This window comes from Cetorhinus maximus, chromosome 16, assembly GCF_964194155.1.
Source record: "Cetorhinus maximus chromosome 16, sCetMax3.hap1.1, whole genome shotgun sequence".
Taxonomy (NCBI): domain Eukaryota; kingdom Metazoa; phylum Chordata; class Chondrichthyes; order Lamniformes; family Cetorhinidae; genus Cetorhinus; species Cetorhinus maximus.
In genome coordinates, this window is record NC_135894.1 from 69590831 (window position 1) to 69608438 (window position 17608).

Sequence of the window (17608 nt, forward strand, 5' to 3'; positions counted from 1 at the left end):
CTGTGGTCCATTTGTCAAAGTGACCACAACACCAGCCTGCTCTCTGGTTGGCTCCAGAACATGCTGCTCTAAGAAACAATCCCGGAAACATTCTGTGAACTTCCTATCTAGGCTAGCTTTGCCCACCTGACTTTTACAGTCTACATGTAGATTAAAATCTCCCACAATTATTGCCGTGCCTTTCTGACAAGCTCCCATTATTTCTTCCTTTATGCTCCCTACCATGTGATTACTATTAGGGGACCTGTACACAACTGCCACAAGTGACTTCTTGACTTTACCACTTCTCTTCTCTACCCAAACCATTTCCACATCCTGGTTTCCTGAACTTAGGTCATCCCTCTCTATTGAGCTAATACCATCATTAACTTATAGAGTCAACCCCTCTACCTTTTCCTTGCTTCTTGTCCTTCCTAAATGTCCCATAACATTTAATATTCAGGTCCCAATCCATGTCCTCCTGCAGCCATGTCTCTAACGGCTATCAAATTGTACTTATTTATTTCTATGTGCGCTGTCAGTTCATCTTTTGTTCTGAATGCTTCGTGCTTTCAGATACAGAGCCTTTAGTTAGATCCTTTTATTCTTTTTATAACCTCTAGTCTGCTCTGTTGATTTATGGTTAGATTTGTACTCTCTATCCCTTAATGTCACGATCTGTTTTTAATTTCCTGTAATAATGCTCTTTTGCATTGTCTCTACTCTTTGATTTACCATATCTTCATAAATTTGTACCTTTGGCTCCCATACTTAGTTTAAAACTCTCCCCACTTCCCTTGTTGTGTGGCTCACAAGAACACTGGTCCCAGCACGGTTCAGGTGTAGACTATCCCAATGGTACAGATCCCATTTTTCCCAGTATTGGTGCCAGTGCCCCAGGAACCAGAATCACTTCTCCCACGCCAGTCTTTCAGCCATGTATTCATCTCCCTAATCTGATTTTTCCTGTGCCAATTTGTACATGGCTTAGGTAATAATCCAGAGATTATGACCTTTGAGGTTCTGCTTCTTAATTTGGTGCCAAGCTCCTCATACTCATTTTGTGGAACCTCCTTTGTCCTGCCTATGTTGTTGGTACCAACATGGACCACGACGACTAGGTCATCCCCCTCCCACTGCAAGTTCCTCTCCAGTCCCGAGCATATGTCCCGAACCCTGGCATCAGGCAGGCAACACAGCCGTCTAGCCTCCAGCCCTTTGCTGCACAGAACGGTGTTAATCCCTCTGACTATATTGTCCCTTCTACCACTACATTCTTTGTAACTCCCCCCGCTTGAATAGCTTCCTGTATCACGGTGCCATGGCCAGTTAGCTCATCCACCCTGCAACCCCCAATCTCATCCAAAAAGCTGAAAAATCCTCAAACCCCTGAGTCCCCTTACCTGCCTCACTTGAAGTCACAGCCTCCTGTCCCTAACCACTGACCAAATCAGAAGAGTCTATCCTAAAGGGTATGATTGCCTTCTGGAATAAAGCATCCAGGTAACTTTCCCCCTCCCTGCAGCTCGGCCTCCAGCTCAATAACTCAGAGCCTAAGTTCCTGCAGCTGCAAACACTTACTGCATAAGTGTTTGCCCTGGATCATACCGGTATCCAGAAGCTCCCACATCCTACAATTACAGCACATCACCTGCCCTGCCATCTCCAATATATGTGCTAATTAATAATTGCTAATTAATTATAATTAATAAAGCCTGCACCTCCCAATGGGTTTTGGCACTGCCAGTGAAATCTACAATACTGATAAAACAATACAGTTTTGCAATACTGACAAAACTAATAATACCAGTTACTGGTTTACCTGCTCCTTCTGCTGCACCAAAGCGGAAATCAAATACTGGAGTCTGAAAAAAAGTAGAAAAAAAGCACCTCCTCCCAACCCTTCACCAAACTCCCTACTCAGTGCACTACTTTTTTCAGCAAACCTTATCTAAAGCACCTCTTTCCCCTTATGTACCAAGTTCGCACTTTGATGTATATTTGGGTATTTGGTTCACTCGGTCTCTGTCTCACTCAGGCCGAAGTCTTCCCTCTCTGACCGTGCGCTTCTTACTGACCTTGCCAGTGATGGTGACATCCAAGAATGAATAACAGAAAACATCTATAGGATGCACTTCAGCAACTCACTAAGGTTTCTTTGATAGTAACTTCCAAACCCATAACCTCTACTACTTAGGGCAAGGGCAGAAGGTGCAGGAGAACACTACTACCTTTAAGTTCACTCAAAGTCAAACAGCATGACTTGGAAATACAGTGGCAGTACCTTCACTGTACAGACTGCAGCAGTTCAACAGGCAGTTCACCACCAGCTTCTCATAGATAATTCTGGATGAACAATAAACGTTGGCCACGTTAGTGAAGCCCAGATTCCATGAATGAACAAAGAAATTACCATCACAAAGGAAATAGATTTGAGTACTTCAATGGTAAAAAAAACAACTTTACTTTTAAACGTAAAGATCAGATAGCACAACTCTTATGATCTACCTTCATCACTAGACCAGGACGTAAGTGGATTGTTCATTCCTTTTGCCGTTATAGAGAATATGGGGTTCTGTAACTGTAAGAGAAAATAATAAAGTATGGTGAGAATTGGCATAAAACACAATGTCTGCTCAGAGACTATGATTCCCATTCATGATGTTAATTAGATGTGGTAATACATAACAAAATGCACTTAGCCTAATGAAGCATCCCAGGGTTCAACACCAAGGCAAAATAGATGCTGAATGTATTAGGAGAAAAAACAGTGGAAGTAGCCAAAAGTTTGGTCAAAGAGCTTGATTTTCGGGAAGCTTTTCAAAATAGAGGAGAGGTCAAGTTTCAGGGTTCACCAGAGCATACCAGAGTGGGTAGGGCCACAACAGCTGAAAATCCTGCCACTAAGGTGCAGCAGGCAAGTTGGGAAATATCTACTCCCTCATGAAATGCAGTTTTCCAGGCAGCTCCTACATCTATGGCTTGTCACAGTTTACTGCACCAATATCCAATCCCTTGTGTTTTTAACCACCCCCACCAAAAAAAATCCTTTTTGAATACTTTCATTCTGATTGGAAAGCTTTCTAGTCTGTGGAGTATTAATGCCATCCCATTTCAAAACACAGATGTAAAGCATTTGTACCTTTTGCAATAGAAATGCATAATGTCAGTCAAGACAAATGGCTAGTTATACTAAGCGTCGCAATTATCTGTAGCATTTCTGGAAATGCAGCAAATGGCATTCATCCCACTCAATTCAGAGAAGTAGAGCCCTTCAATTGTATACTTCAATGAAGGTGCATTGCTTACGCTCACCAGCCTCCAACTACCATTTCTTTTTCCTCATTTGGAAACAGTTGAAAAAATTATGATTCCTCTTTCTAATATTAGAAATTCATACAAGTAAAATAGGCCACCTTGTGCAGACGTTAAACTTCATGTCCACTTCTATGATCTGAAGTTATATTGCAGTCAAAATAGATTATTTGTGGTGAAAACCCAGCTTTTGCAGTGGTCTGACTTCAAACTGCACATTCAAATGGTATTAGAAATGAAGAGAAATAAAGTTCGTTTTATATTTAATTCCAAGGCACTGACTTCTGCAAGGCTACATTTGACCAATAAATGAAAAAAATAAAAGCAAATCTACTTCAATGTGATAAATGTCGAGTAAAAAGGCTGGACTCCGGGGACCTGACATTTTACAATTAATGTGCGAGAGATACAGGTTGCCTTCAGTTAGAAACAGAAAATGCTGTTGGATCTTATTTTAAAACTAATCCATCTCCTGGGCGGCTGCAAACAGAAACATGCTGACCTGTTTTCTTGTAGGTTCGCTCAATGTCTTGTTACTTTTCTCAGCTTTCCATTGATGGGCCATCTGTGCAAACCTCTCTTTTTCCAGCGCTGTCAATGACTTCAATAGAAAGTAAATGTAATTATCATTGTATAGAGATTGCACATATCCACATTATCTCCTAGTTTAAATACACTAAGTAAAAAAAACACAGCTGTCAGGTTGTGAACATTGGATTTTTCAAGACATTTTATATCATAAGATTGAAAGCAAAGTCCCAATTGGTCCTATGTAACCAAAAGATTGCCACTTCAAACATGAGTCATGCAACCAGTGGATGGAAAACGACATTTATTTCAAAGTTGTGAGGGTTGTGCAAGAGTCTGACTACATGGGCCTAAAATGTTACAATTAGTGTGTATGAGGTACATTTAGAAACAAAAAAATGGTGTTGGATTTGATTTTATAGTTAGCTGGTCTCCTTTGGTGTTGCAAATAAGTAGTCCACACAAATTTGAGATTCACGTCACCTGGCAAGAATAAATGGTGAGAGACAATGGAACTAATGTTCAAGAGTGGAGGAAGGAAACACTGCAAGTGGTGGAGCAATGGTGGAATGCTTTGCCATAGGGCAGATGGTTGAGAAAAGACTTTTTCTCTATCTTTTATGAAAATATATTTGAAGTAGAAGTAGTGGGGAAAAGTGCAAGGCAATGGGATTAGTCCTAGATTGCTCCAGCAGAGCCACAGAAACAAGGGCTTCCCTTCTGCATTATAAGCTTTCAGGGATTATTCATTCCACTGGTCCTCCAAGTTTCATAGCATCTGCAAATTATTCACATTTAAAAACTTATATTTGGTTACTTTAATGGCAGGTCAGAAGCAACAGTGGCACCTTGTCTCCTGACATTAAAATATAATTAGTCAAGCTGTCTGCTGCACAGCCAGCAACGTAACAGATGTCAACCCTCTATCTTCAGAATGACCAACTCCTGTTTTGGTCCTGTCTGCTTGGTTTGAATAGTGGTTCCTTGAACATAGGTTCCAGGTCTGCTAGTAGCTTCTTAATATGCTCATAGCAGTTACAACATATCTTCTCAAGAAAGACTACTTCAAGATACGAAAGAGGGACAGAACAAGTTCAGGTGGAAGGCGGTGGCATAGTGTATTGTCACTAGCATTCCAGAGACCCAGGGTAATGCTCTGGGGACCTGGGTTCAAACTCCACCATGGCAGATGGCGAAATTTGAATCCAATAAAAATCCGTAATTAAAAGTCTGATGATGAACATGAAACTATTGTTGTTAAAAACCCCATATGTCTCACTAATGTCCTTCCTTTAGGGAAGAAAATCTGCTGTCCTTACCTGGCCTACATGTGACTCCAGACCCACAGCAATGTGGTTGACTCTTGAATGCCCTCTGAACAAGGGGCGCCCACATCCCATGAATGAATAAAGAAAAAGTCAAGACAGAGCAGTGAGTGAAAGAGCAGCAACACAACAGGAGGGAGAAAATGTGTTAGGGATATATGGAGGGACTCCCAGCCATAGTAACAGACAGAGCCAAAAGATGCACATGGAGACAAAAGAACTATACAGGTAGTATAAGCAAGATACACATATACCTATGTAATTTTTTTCTTCAGAGTGCCATGATTTTTGCTTCAACCCATTCCTTACACTTTTTTTAGTATTACCCACCAGTTGGGGGGATGGCTTTACACTCCTATTAACAAATCACTGGCTCAGATTTTGCAGTCAGCATGAAGCAACAATGCTAGCTGTTGACCTCAAAGAAAACCATCAAAAATATCTAGTGATCTGCAGCATGGATTTCCCCTTTGCCAACTTCATTTTGAATCTGGCATCAAGTCATGGTGATCACCAACCATTCATCAAATTATGTCATCAAACAGGATAAGTGGTTAAATCCGTTGAAGTATTCTCACAGACAGTAAAACAGGAAGCAAAATGCACTTAAATTTTCACTTTTAATTAAAAATGTTGGAGAGGGGAATAAATGATTGGGACATACACATAGGGTTAAGGTAGAAGCTGAAATATCAAAATTATTTGAAAATTGTCAAAATTGTAAATTTTTGTCATAGTGCAGAAATTTGACATTCCACGAATATAAGGTTTTCAGGGACAATGAGGCTGTTCAGCAGTACTTATGAATTTAATACACCATCAAAGACCAGTAACACTCATTCTACAAGATACAACTTTTCCAAGGGTTCTTACAGCGAGACTAATAGCATAAAAAGGCAAATCATCGTCAGTCAGTAATTTCTACTTGATTGCAATCGGCTGGGGACAGGAGGACCCCTTAACAGTGCACACTACAGAGAAAGCATAAGAATCACGATGGCAACTTCCAGCTCTCTGCATTTAACTGCACACGCGCAAACTCCAGAAGTTACTGTCAGTTTCAGAGGAGCAACAATGGCAAATATATTACCACTGCAAAAGTCAGGCTATGATGTTATTAAAATGAAAGTTTCCAGGCACCAAACAACTAGAGTTGGCTTGTCAGCAACACAAGACAAGCACAGCAGCAAACAGCAACAAAAGATCGCCAACTGCTTAGTACGTCACATGAAGACAGAAGCTTACAAGGCAAGGTGCAGATAACAGATACTGGGCACAAACACAAAATGTGGCAAAATAATTAAAATTAAATCCTCTTAGTTAATTCTTTTTTAAATTAATTTAATATGTCAATTTTTTGACAGAGGGAAGAGAGAAGTATTCGGAGGATGTTGATGCCGCTTTTGCTAACTGAAAACCCAATGGCAGAAACAGGCTACAATCAAAATCCTAGAAAATGCACCAACATGCACACATTTAAATTTTGCAGTGGGAAAATGTCCTCAGATACACCTAGAAAACAGATCTTGCACCTCTAGAATTCATTTTTAAAAATCCTAAATTTTCACTGACAAAATAGCACTTCCAGTGTTTTTCTCCTGTGATGGAAGATTAGGTACGCTTGCAGCCTAAGTCATGACAAGAGCACGTCCCACTGCATTGCCACCAGGTTTCATGTCACACATGAAGCTATTAGGATTCAAGTTTCTCAGGAAAACAAACCTGGAATAAAATAAATCTGAAATCCAATGAAATAAAAAAAGATTACAGTCATCTTACAATAATAGAATGGTTTCAGCACATAAAGAGGTCAATCAGCCCTTTGTGTCTTAGCAAGAACAACTCAGCTGATCTCACTTCCCCAGCACTTTTTTCACTTCAGATAACTATCCACTATCCTTTTTGGAATGCAAGACCGAATCTGCCTCTGCAATGCTCTCCTTTAGTTCTTTTGCCATTCACGTTAAATCAATGTCTCCTGGTTCTTGACCCTTCTGCCAACAGAAACAGCTACTCCCTATATATATTCTGTCCAGGACACATGATTTTGAACACTCTTGTCGAATCTCCTCTCAATCTTAAGGAGGAAGCCCCAGCTTCTTCAATCTATCCAACTAACTGAAGTACCCCCCCAATCAATCATCCCCCCCATCCCCAGAAGCAAACATTCTCATAAATATTTTCTGCACCCTCTCTAAATACCTTCACATTCTTCCAAAAGGTGTTGCAGAGAATTGGACTCCATACTCCAGTTGAGACCAAACCGAAGTTTTATAATGGTTCACCATAATTTCTTTGCTTTTGCACTCTATGCCTCTATTTATAAAGTCCAGGATCCCGTATGCCTTATTAACCACACTCTCAACCTGCCCAACCACCGTCAACGATTTTTGCACATATACTCCCAGCTCCCTTGGCTCCTGCACCACTTTTAAAATTGTTTCCTTTATTTTATATTATTTATTCTTCATTCTTCCTACCAAAATGTATAATTTCACATTTCTCTGCATTGAATTTCATCTGCCACATGTCCACCAGCCTATGTCCTCATGAAGTCTATCGCCAACCTCCTCACAGTTCCCAATTATGCCAGGTTTTGCCATCTGTATATTTTGAAATATTGCCCTACAGACCCAGGTCATTAATATAGATCAAGAAAAGCAGTGGACCTAATACCGACCCCTTGGGAGCCCAACTATATAACTCCCGCAATCTGAGAAACCACCATTCATTGCTACTCTTTTCACACAGCCAACTTCATGTCCATGTTGCAAATGACCCTTTTACTCCATGGGCTTCAGCCTTGCTGACAAGTCTAGTATGTGATATTCTATCATATGCCCTTTGGAAGTCCATGCACACTGCATCAAACGCATTATCCAGGTCAACCCCTCTTGAAGCAGGAACTTGGACATTGGTATTTGTTCATTACTTTCTGCTGGAGCACTCGACGTTTTTTAAACTGTTGCTGGTTTTCGCCCAGTTTTGCTGGTTGCCCATAGATATTGATATTGATGTGCAGGGTCAGGGTCAGGGTGTGCAATGGGGGCCGCCTACAGCCCCGGCCAGGCTCACATCGCTCTCTGGCCGTCTTCCTTACCGTCCAGGCCGAGCTGCAGAGCGGGGCCGCGTCCTTCAGCCCCTTCACCTGGATTCCCTGCCGCCTCAGCTCCGGGATCTTCTCCAACATGAAGAAGTAGAACGGGTTTCTCAGCGGCTTTTTCTGCGGCATTGTGACCAGGCGAGGCGCCAACGCAAGAAACAGCGCAACCCAATCTCAACCACCCGGTTCAATCCGGACCAACCTGACCCAATCCGGACCAACCTGACCCAGCCCGGGCCAATCCGGACCAACCTGACCCAGCTCGGGCCAATCCGGACCAACCTGACCCAGCCCGGACCAATCCGGACCAACCTGACCCAGCCCGGGCCAATCCGGACCCAGCCTGGTCTGCACCTAGATCACGGGATCAAATTGGCGGGAATCCTGGGGACGCTGCAGTTGAGTGACTGCTTTGGGTGTAAACATTGCATTTCAGGCTGAGCAATAATTCCTGCTGCCTTTTGGCTGGTTTTGGAAGCATTGCAACGTCCAAAAATGTAGGGTTTTTTTTTCTGAAACCTGCTCAGTTATATGAATAATTGCATTTATGAGTGTTTCTTCTTCCCACCACTGGAATTCAATATTTTACTTGGAGGAGATACTCTGCCGAACCCTGTTTAACTGGGGGATATCTTATTGCCCGCAAAATATTTTTCCCTGCAGCAAAATGAATAATATTTAGAGATTACCAGGATTTCTGGGCTTCTGGACATGCTGACTAGGAAAATTGCAATCAATTTTCTATTGTATATGTAAATTTTTAAAGATACTTGTCCGGGATTTTAACAGTGCCGCAAGAAAATTGGGTTATCAAACATAACTAGGTCACTTCTACAATATGGAACAAAATAAATCTGTTGTTACCATCTGGAGCAAGAAGCTATTAATTTTGACAGGATGGAGAAAAGATGAAAAATATTGCCCACAGCTCCAGTATAGCTGGAGCGACACACTGAACCAATACTTTTATGTACAGATGACTTTGGTGACCTGTATCTTTGACTGGTGTAAAGATCGGATTGGAATGACTAGCCAGAGATTGAACCTAATGGTGGCCAGTAATATCATTAATAGTATAAGGTATGCAAACTGCTTCGTGTATCATAATTTTCTAAAACATTATCTAAGTTGAAACAATGCCTTCAGTGTTTTCCTGTCCCAATGATGTAATAATTTATGTAAATATGTAATATATAAAAATATGGCTCATTACTTGTAATTGCTATTGCCATAATTTTTAGTCAACATTTATACATTTCAAAATTGTCCGTTGATGCCAAAATTGTATATTGGAGAGAGGACATGTCAACATCCTTAATGACAAAACCTAATTTACCTGTTATGTCATAGTTGCGGGCCTTCCACCAGTTGGGTGGGATGGTGCTTTCTCCCCATTCCCAACAACAACAGCTTGCATTTATATTGCACCTTTAACAGAATAAAACATTCCCCTTCCTCTGGAAGCGACAGCCACAGTGACAGCTGGGGAACTTAAATTCAATTAATTAAATAAATCTGGAATAAAAAGCTAGTATCAATGGTGACTATGAAACTACCGGATTGTCATTTAAAAACCCATCTCACTCATAAATGTCCTTTAAGGAAGGAAATCTGATGTCCTTAACCAGCATGGCCTATATGTGATTCCATAATCACAGCAAAGTGGTTGAGTCTTAACTGTCCTCTGAAATGACCTAGCAGATCACTCAGTTCTAGCAAACCGCTATGAAAAAGTCAAATAAGAATAATACTGGATAGACCTAGATGTCAGACGGGAAATTCGAAGATGTTTTATAAATAAATAAAGAGCACAAGAGGGTAACTAAGTGAAGGGAGCTATTAGAGACCAAAAAGGTAATTGTGTGTGGAGGCGAAGAAGTGGGCATGGATGAATGCTTTGCATGCATCCCCAAAAAGAGATGTTGATGTAGCCATTATACTTAAAGAGGAGGAGTGTGAGTATTGGGCAAATTATTGGAATAAAATCTGAGGGACAATATTAATTCCCATTTAGAAAGGTATGGATAAATCAAGGACAGTCGGCATGGATTTGTGCAGGGAGAGTCATGTCTGACTAATTTGATTGGAATTTTTGAGGAGGTAACAAGGAAGGTCAATGAGGGTAGTGCATTTGATATCATCTACCTGGATTTTAGCAAAGCTTTTGGACAAGTTCCCACATGGCAAATTTGTCAGAAAAGTAAGATCTCATGAGATTCAAGACAAAGAGGCGGTTGGATCCAAAATTGGCTCTGTCGCAGGAAGCAAGGCATATAAGTCAACAGGTGTTTTCGTGACTGGAAGGCTGTTAACAGTAGGATTCTGCAAGGCTCAGCACCATGTCCTTTGGTTTTTGTGGTATATATCAATGATTTAGACTTAAGTGTAAGAGCCAAGATTTAGAAGAGGAAATTGATACAAAAATTGACCAAGTGGTTGAGAGCGAGGGAGAAAACTGTGGACTGCAGGAAAATATCAATGTGGTCAAGTGGGCAGAAAAGTGGCAAATGGAGTTCAGTCTGAAAAGTGTACGGTAATGCATTTGCAGAGGGCAAACAAGACAAAGGAATATACAGTAAATGGGAGGATATTGAGAAGTGTAGAGAAACAGAGGGACCTTGGGGTACATTCCCACAAATCCCTGAAGATAGCAGGATAAGGTGGTAAGAAGTCATAGGGGATACTTTATTAGCCAAGGCAAAGAACGTGAGAGCAGGGAGGTTATGCTAGTACTGTATAAGACACTAGTTTGGGGAGACACGATCTGGAACTCACTATCTGAAAGGTTCATGGAGGCAGAAATCCTCATCACATTTTTAAAAATCTTGTATATGACACTGAAGTTCTTTAACCTCCAAGGCTAAGGACGAAAAGCTGGAAAGTGGTATTAAATTGGGTAGCTTTTTCTTGGCAGGCACAGACAGGATGGGCAGATTGGCTTCTTTCTGTGCCATATATTTCTGTGATTCTATGATAAATGCACACCCAACCTACTAGACTCTGCAAAGTTTTCCTCATTAACATGGGGGTGGGTGGTGGCGGGGTCTGGTGCCACATTTGGAAGAGCTGTTCCAGAGACTAGTCAAGCAACAGCCTGACGAAGTCATACTCACAGCATCATACCTTGCAGTTAATGACCCAGACTGCTCCATTATCATCCCTGGATAGGCCCTGTCACGCTGGCAGGACAGACCCACCAGAGATAGCAGCACAGTTGTATACATTTGGGAGGAAGTGACCCTGGGAGTCCTCAACATTGACTCCAGATGCCAAGAAACCTCATGATATCAGGTGAAACATGGGCAAGGAAATCTGCTGGGCCCTGTATCTCAGGAAGGATGTTCTGGCCCTGGAGAGGGTCCAGAGGAGGTTCACAAGAACGATCCCAGGAATGAAAGGCTTAACATATGAGGAACGTTTGAGGACTCTGGGTCTATACTCAATGGAGTTTAGAAGGATGAGGGGGGATCTGATTGAAACCTACAGAATACTGAAAGGCCTGGATAGAGTGGACGTGGGGAAGATGTTTCCATTAGTAGGAGAGACTAGGACCCGAGGGCACAGCCTCAGAGTAAAGGGAAGACCTTTTAGAACAGAGATGAGGAGAAACTTCTTTAGCCAGAGAGTGGTGAATCTATGGAATTCATTGCTACAGAAGGCTGTGGAGGCCAGTTCATTGAGTGTATTTAAAACAGAGATAGATAGGTTCTTGATTGGTAAGGGGATCAAAGGTTACAGGCAGAAGACGGGAGAATTGGGTTGAGAAACTTATCAGCCATGATTGAATGGCGGAGCCGACTCGATGGGCTGAATGGCCTAATTTCTGCTCCTATGTCTTATGGTCTTATGGTCTAAGCAACACGAAGGGAAAACCGTATTCACACCGAGGATGCTCTCCATCATATTGTTTGGCACTACCACTGTGCTAAATGGGATAGATTTCCGAGCAGATCTAGCAACTCAAAACTGAACATCCATGAGGCGCTATGGGCCATCAACAGCAAAAGAATTGTATTCAACCACAATCTCTGAAGAAGGCACTCCCTCCAATCTAGCAACCACCACCTAGGCCAGTTGAAGAGGAGAAGTTACAATCCCCGATCACACAGCGACCACAGAGACTCAGGCTTCCTTTAACCAGTTTTATTCAAGCATATGCAAGGGAGCCACAATCATTCCTAAGAATGAAAACCCAGCTCCCACAATGATTACATTTCACTACTTTTGTGCTTTTTCTTATCACAATACACTTGAGTACCTTTGAATACATCCAATCGGTTACCGACACACAGGTCCCATGTTAAAACTATCCTCTTGAGTACATAAACATGTGATTTTGCTACCCAATTATTCTAAAGGGTGTATACATAATTATATTATCCAATCAAAATTAAAACACGTATGCAAAGACTTTGGTTCTCACAACTCAAGATTGTTTGTGTTTCATCAAAGCCCCCTCTTTGTCCATTGTATGTCTTCCCATATCTAAGCTAAAACCATCTGCCCCTTCCCTATGTGAGAGAGGAGTACACCTAATCTAATTTATATCCTGCTTGTGTCTTCCAGTCTGACTCTCAAGGCTGTGCAATGTTCATCTGGTAATCTTCACCTCTTAATATGTTTAGCGGCCATGTCTGCCTGGAGATTTTAGGGTTTTTCAGTAAATTCTTACAGTGTTCTCTTTTAGCATTTTTAATTTTCCCCTAACATCTCTAACCTCATGACCGGGCATATTTCTCTCTACCATTACATTAAGCCAGGGACCAATTCTGGTTCAATGAGTAATATAGCAGAGTTTGTCAGGAGCAGCATCAGGCACACTTAAAAAAGAGGTGCCAACCTGATGAAGCTACACCACAGGACTACATGCATGTAAACAGTGGAAGCAGCATGTGATGGACAAGACAAAGTGATCTCACAAAGAGGTCAAAGCTCTGCAGTCCTGCCACATCTAGTTGTAAATGGTGATGGAGAAGGAGGAGGTAGCTCCGTGAACATTCCCATCCTCAAAAATGGCAGAACCCAGCATGTGAGTGTGAAAGAAAAGCTTGAAGCATTTGCAACCATCTTCAGCCAGAAATGTCAAGTAGATGATCCATCTCAGCCTCCTTTGAGGACCCCACTATCACAGATACCAGTATTCAGACAATTCAATTCACTTCACCTGATATCAAAAAACGACTCAGTGGACTGGTTACAAGAAAGACTATGGGCCCTGACAACATCCCAGCTGTAGTGCTGAAGATCTGTGCTCCAGAACTAGCTGTGCCTCTAGCCAAGTTCTTCTAGTACAGCCAGATCACTGGCACCTATCTAACAATTTGGAAACTTGCCTAGATATGCCCTGTCCATAAAAAGCAGGACAAATACAATCTGGCAAATCACTGCTCTTCAAGCTACTCTTGACCATCAGCAAAGTAATGGAAGGTGCAGTTGACAGTGCTTTCAAGTGGCACTAGCTCAGTAATTACCTGACCTCGCCGATGTTCATTTTGGGTTCATTCAGAAACATTTGGCTCAAGACCTCATTCCAGCTTTGGTCCCAACAGGGACAAAATAAATTAATTCCAAAGGTGACATGAAAGTAGCTGCCATTGACATCAAGGCAGCAAGAGTGTGGCATCAAGGAATAATAACATTGAAGTCAATAGAAACAGAAAGAAAACTCTCCGCTGGTTGGAGTCATACCTAGTACAAAGGAAAATGGCTGTTGTTGTTGGAGGCCAAGCATCTCAGCCCCAGGACAACACTGCAGGAGTTCCTCAGGACTGTGCCCTAGACCCAAACATTTTCAGCTGTTTCATCAATGACCTTTCATGGGAAAGACTGTTTCCAACAAGAGAAAACTGAGCCACCTCTCTTGACGTTCAATCACAATACTGAAATCCCCACCATCAGCACCACCACTGGAGGTCAATCATCTCAGTTTCAGGACATCACTGCAGGAGTTCCTCAAGGTAGTGTCCTAGGCCCAAGCATCTTCAACTGCTTCATCAATGACCTTCATAAGGTCAGAAGTGGGGATATTTGCTAATGTTCAGCATCATTCGCAATTTCTCAGATACTGAAGCAGTCCATGTCCAAATGTAGCAAGATTGGACAATATCCAGGTTTGGGCTGACAAGTGGCAAGTAACATTCGTGCCACATAAGTGCCAGGCAATGACCATCTCCAACAAGAGAGAATCTAACCATCACCCCCTGCTTTTCAATGGCATTACCATCGCTGAATCCCCTATCATCAACATTGTGAGGGTTACCATTGAGCAGAAACTGAACTGAACTAGCCATATTAATGCTGTGGCTGCAAGAGCAGGTCAGAGACTAGGAACCCTGCAGCAAATGATTCACTTTCTGACTCCCCAAAGCCTAACCACCATCTACAAGGCACAAGTCAGGAGTGTGATGGAATACTCTCCACTTGCCTGGACGAGTGCAGCTCCAACAACACTCAAGAAGCTTGACACCATCCAGTACAAAGCAACCCATTTGATTAGCACCCCATCCACAAACATTCAGTCCCTCCACCACAGACGCACAGTGGCAGCAGTGTGTACCACCTACAAGATGCACTGCAGGAACTCACCAAGGCTCCTTAGACAGCACATTCCAAACCCATGATCGCTACCATCTAGAGGGACAAGGGCAGCAAACATATGGGAACACCACCACCTGGAAGTTTCCCTCCAAGCCACTCATCATCCTGTCTTGGAAATATGTCGCCATTCCTTCACTGTAACTGGGTCAAAATCCTGGCACTCTCTCCCTAACAGCATTGTGGGTGTACCTACACCACATGGACTCCTGCGGTTCAAGAAGTCAGCTCTCTATCACCTTCTCAAGGGCATCTAGGGATAGGCAATAAACAGCGAAGCCCACATCCCGTGAATGAATTTTTTTAAAAATTGTTTTAAGTTCCTCCCTCCCTTTCAACTCTTGTGGCAGAATTTTCTGGCTGGCGGGGGGGTGGAGCGGGAGCGGGCGAGGCTCGGACCTGATCGCCGCCCACGATCGGGTCCGTGCCTCCATTTTACGCGAGCGGGCCAACTAAGCCCCGCACAGCATGAATTGTGGCTACCGAGGACGGTCGGCAGTGGGACTGCAATGAGCGCCGGGACCAATGGCGACCCAGCGGCCTGTTTTAAAAAGCTGCTTCAGCCTTTCAAAGGCTGTGAATCATGGCCAGTGGACGGGCTCCCCACAGCGCTGCTGGTGAGCAGGCCAGGCAGGAGGGTAGGGCAGGGGGGCACTGTACCCCTCGTTTTACCGATGATTGCCTTGCTGCCCCCCTCGAGGAGGTGGCAGCACAGTGGGAGGTCCTGGTACCCCAAGACGGGAGGAGGAGGCCCCCCCACATGACGAAACGTGCCTGGGAGGAGGTGGCGGAGGTAGTGAGCTCCTGCGACGTGGTGCAGTGCACCTGGATCCAGTGTCGCAAGCACTTCAATGACCTGTTGCGCTGGGGAAGGATGAGTGCCATGTTGGCATTGGTCACTTAACCCAACAGGCCGGCTTTCCCCCCTGGCGCCCCCCCACAAGTCTGAGTGTGGTGACTGCATTGAATCATTGATGACGTGTATCATTCGCTGGGTGGGCCAGCAGATATTGCCCATGCCGAGGTCACCCTGAAAGGGTGGTGAAGAGATGGGTTCTGCCCCTGCAGCATGTGGTACACTGAGACCCACATGACTGTTCTGGGGGCAACCTGGAGGAGCTGCACCTAGGCGCAGTGCTGGAACTCCAGGGCATGTCAAAGTCAGGGTGATGACCTGCTGGGAGGGGAGCTTCAAGGTGGCGTGGCACCGATCGATCTGCTGCCCTCTGCGCTCCACGTGCTTGCACCTCCTTGCTATGGAAGGTTAGACCATGTGGTGACTAATGTGATGTAGGTAGCATTTGGCCAAGGGGGAGAGGGGGTGAACAGGCCTAGCATCTTTGTGTGAAGGAGGGTGAGGAGACACTAGAGTCCTGCAATATCCCACTCTGGTTGGGGTGGGCCGTCCGCGAAGAAACTGCAATTAGCACTAATCAATGTTCTTCTCTTCTTTTCAGAAGAAGAATGCACATAATGCCACTGAGCGGGTGAGGACTGGCGACAGGCCGGCACAGTTGGCAATTCTCAGCCGCTTCGAGCAGGAGGCCCTAGATTTGGAGAGGCGCCATGCACCCAGGTCCACTGGTGTCAGCGAGGCGGGGGTGCCATGGGGAGATATGTTTGCCCAGCAGTGAGGTCACCATTGTTCTCCCAACAGCCATGGCAGTGCTGAATGTTTAGTGATTGAAGTTTGCAACATGGCTTGACCATTGCTTATGGAAGGATAAGCGCATAATGATCCGGGGGACAGGGACGCAGATTGACATTGTCTCCACATTAACTGATCCAATGTCCTTGCTCTTCCTTTCAGCATCAGCGGAGCAGGGCCGGGAGGAGGAGCAGCAGAGGCCCCTTCTCACACATGAGAGCCTTGAAGTCTCACCAGCATCACACCATCTCTGCCAGGCAGGCACCAGCACAGATACTGGCATCTCAGTGGGAATTAGAACATCGGCTAGTGTCCTGGGGCACAGCGGTGAGGGCACTTCACAGTCGCTGGAGGAGCTGGCAGAGACAGAGAGTGCCCATGGCGCCAGCAGTTGGAGGACTGCAGGGGACCAGGCACATGCTCAGTTGGTGCCTGATGATGTGCTTCTTGAGTCGTCCGCGATGCAGCAAATGCAGGAAAGGGGGCCGGGTGTGTGGAAGCACCTGGGGGAGATACATGAGGCTATGCTTGGCTTGGTGTCCATGGTGGAGGAGTCTACGCGGACTATCGTCAATGCAATGAGCCTCATGTCCAAGCGCCATGCGTCCTCCATGGAGAGAGTGGCGACTCTAGTGGAGAGGCTCCTCCAGGAGACCCTTCAGGGCTTCCTGGGGATGCGTTCGGACCAGCAAGCCCTCACATCGGCATTGACCTCAGCTGGTCAGTGCCAGTGTGGGAAATGATCTGGGTACCAAGTTTCCCAGCTCGGTGCCCATCCATCCACGGTGAACAGGGAGGTCTGAAGCAACCTCATGTCGGCGCAGCAGTTGCCTGTCATCTCTTAGGCTCCTCTCAGGGTGCTCCGGATGAAGGTGGCAGCTCCTCCAACCCTCTCCCAGTGACTGTTGCATCGGGTGAGGCTGTGACAACTGGGGAGATGCCAGCTGTGGAACTGGCAGCTCCCTCCCTGGCGGGGCAAGCACAGGCTCCACAGGCCAGAGGACGACCGCCAAGACCATCGAGGCCAACAGTTCAGCAGAGTCAGCAGGCTGTCTCAGATGCCAGTCCCAGCGAGGGGGCAGCACCAAGATGTAGCACCCAAAAATGTAAACATAA

General features: G+C 44.4%; 1 protein-coding gene across 3 annotated transcripts in view; it reads right to left on the reverse strand.

Annotated features, from left to right (window-relative positions):
* The window catches only part of LOC144691962 (protein maelstrom homolog), a 75366-nt gene that overhangs the window by 34372 nt on the left and 23386 nt on the right, over nucleotides 1-17608 (reverse strand). For 2 of the 3 annotated variants that reach the window (XM_078560537.1, XM_078560536.1), the window contains exons 1-3: nucleotides 8248-8477; nucleotides 3797-3895; nucleotides 2488-2560 (exon numbers count right to left, since the gene is read on the reverse strand). In XM_078560537.1, coding sequence (XP_078416663.1) covers nucleotides 2488-2560; nucleotides 3797-3895; nucleotides 8248-8379 — 304 coding nt within the window. In that variant the 5' untranslated portion in view covers nucleotides 8380-8477. Of the gene's footprint in view, nucleotides 1-2487; nucleotides 2561-3796; nucleotides 3896-8247; nucleotides 8478-17608 lie in introns of those variants that run through there. The other variant, XM_078560538.1, reaches the window with a different exon arrangement.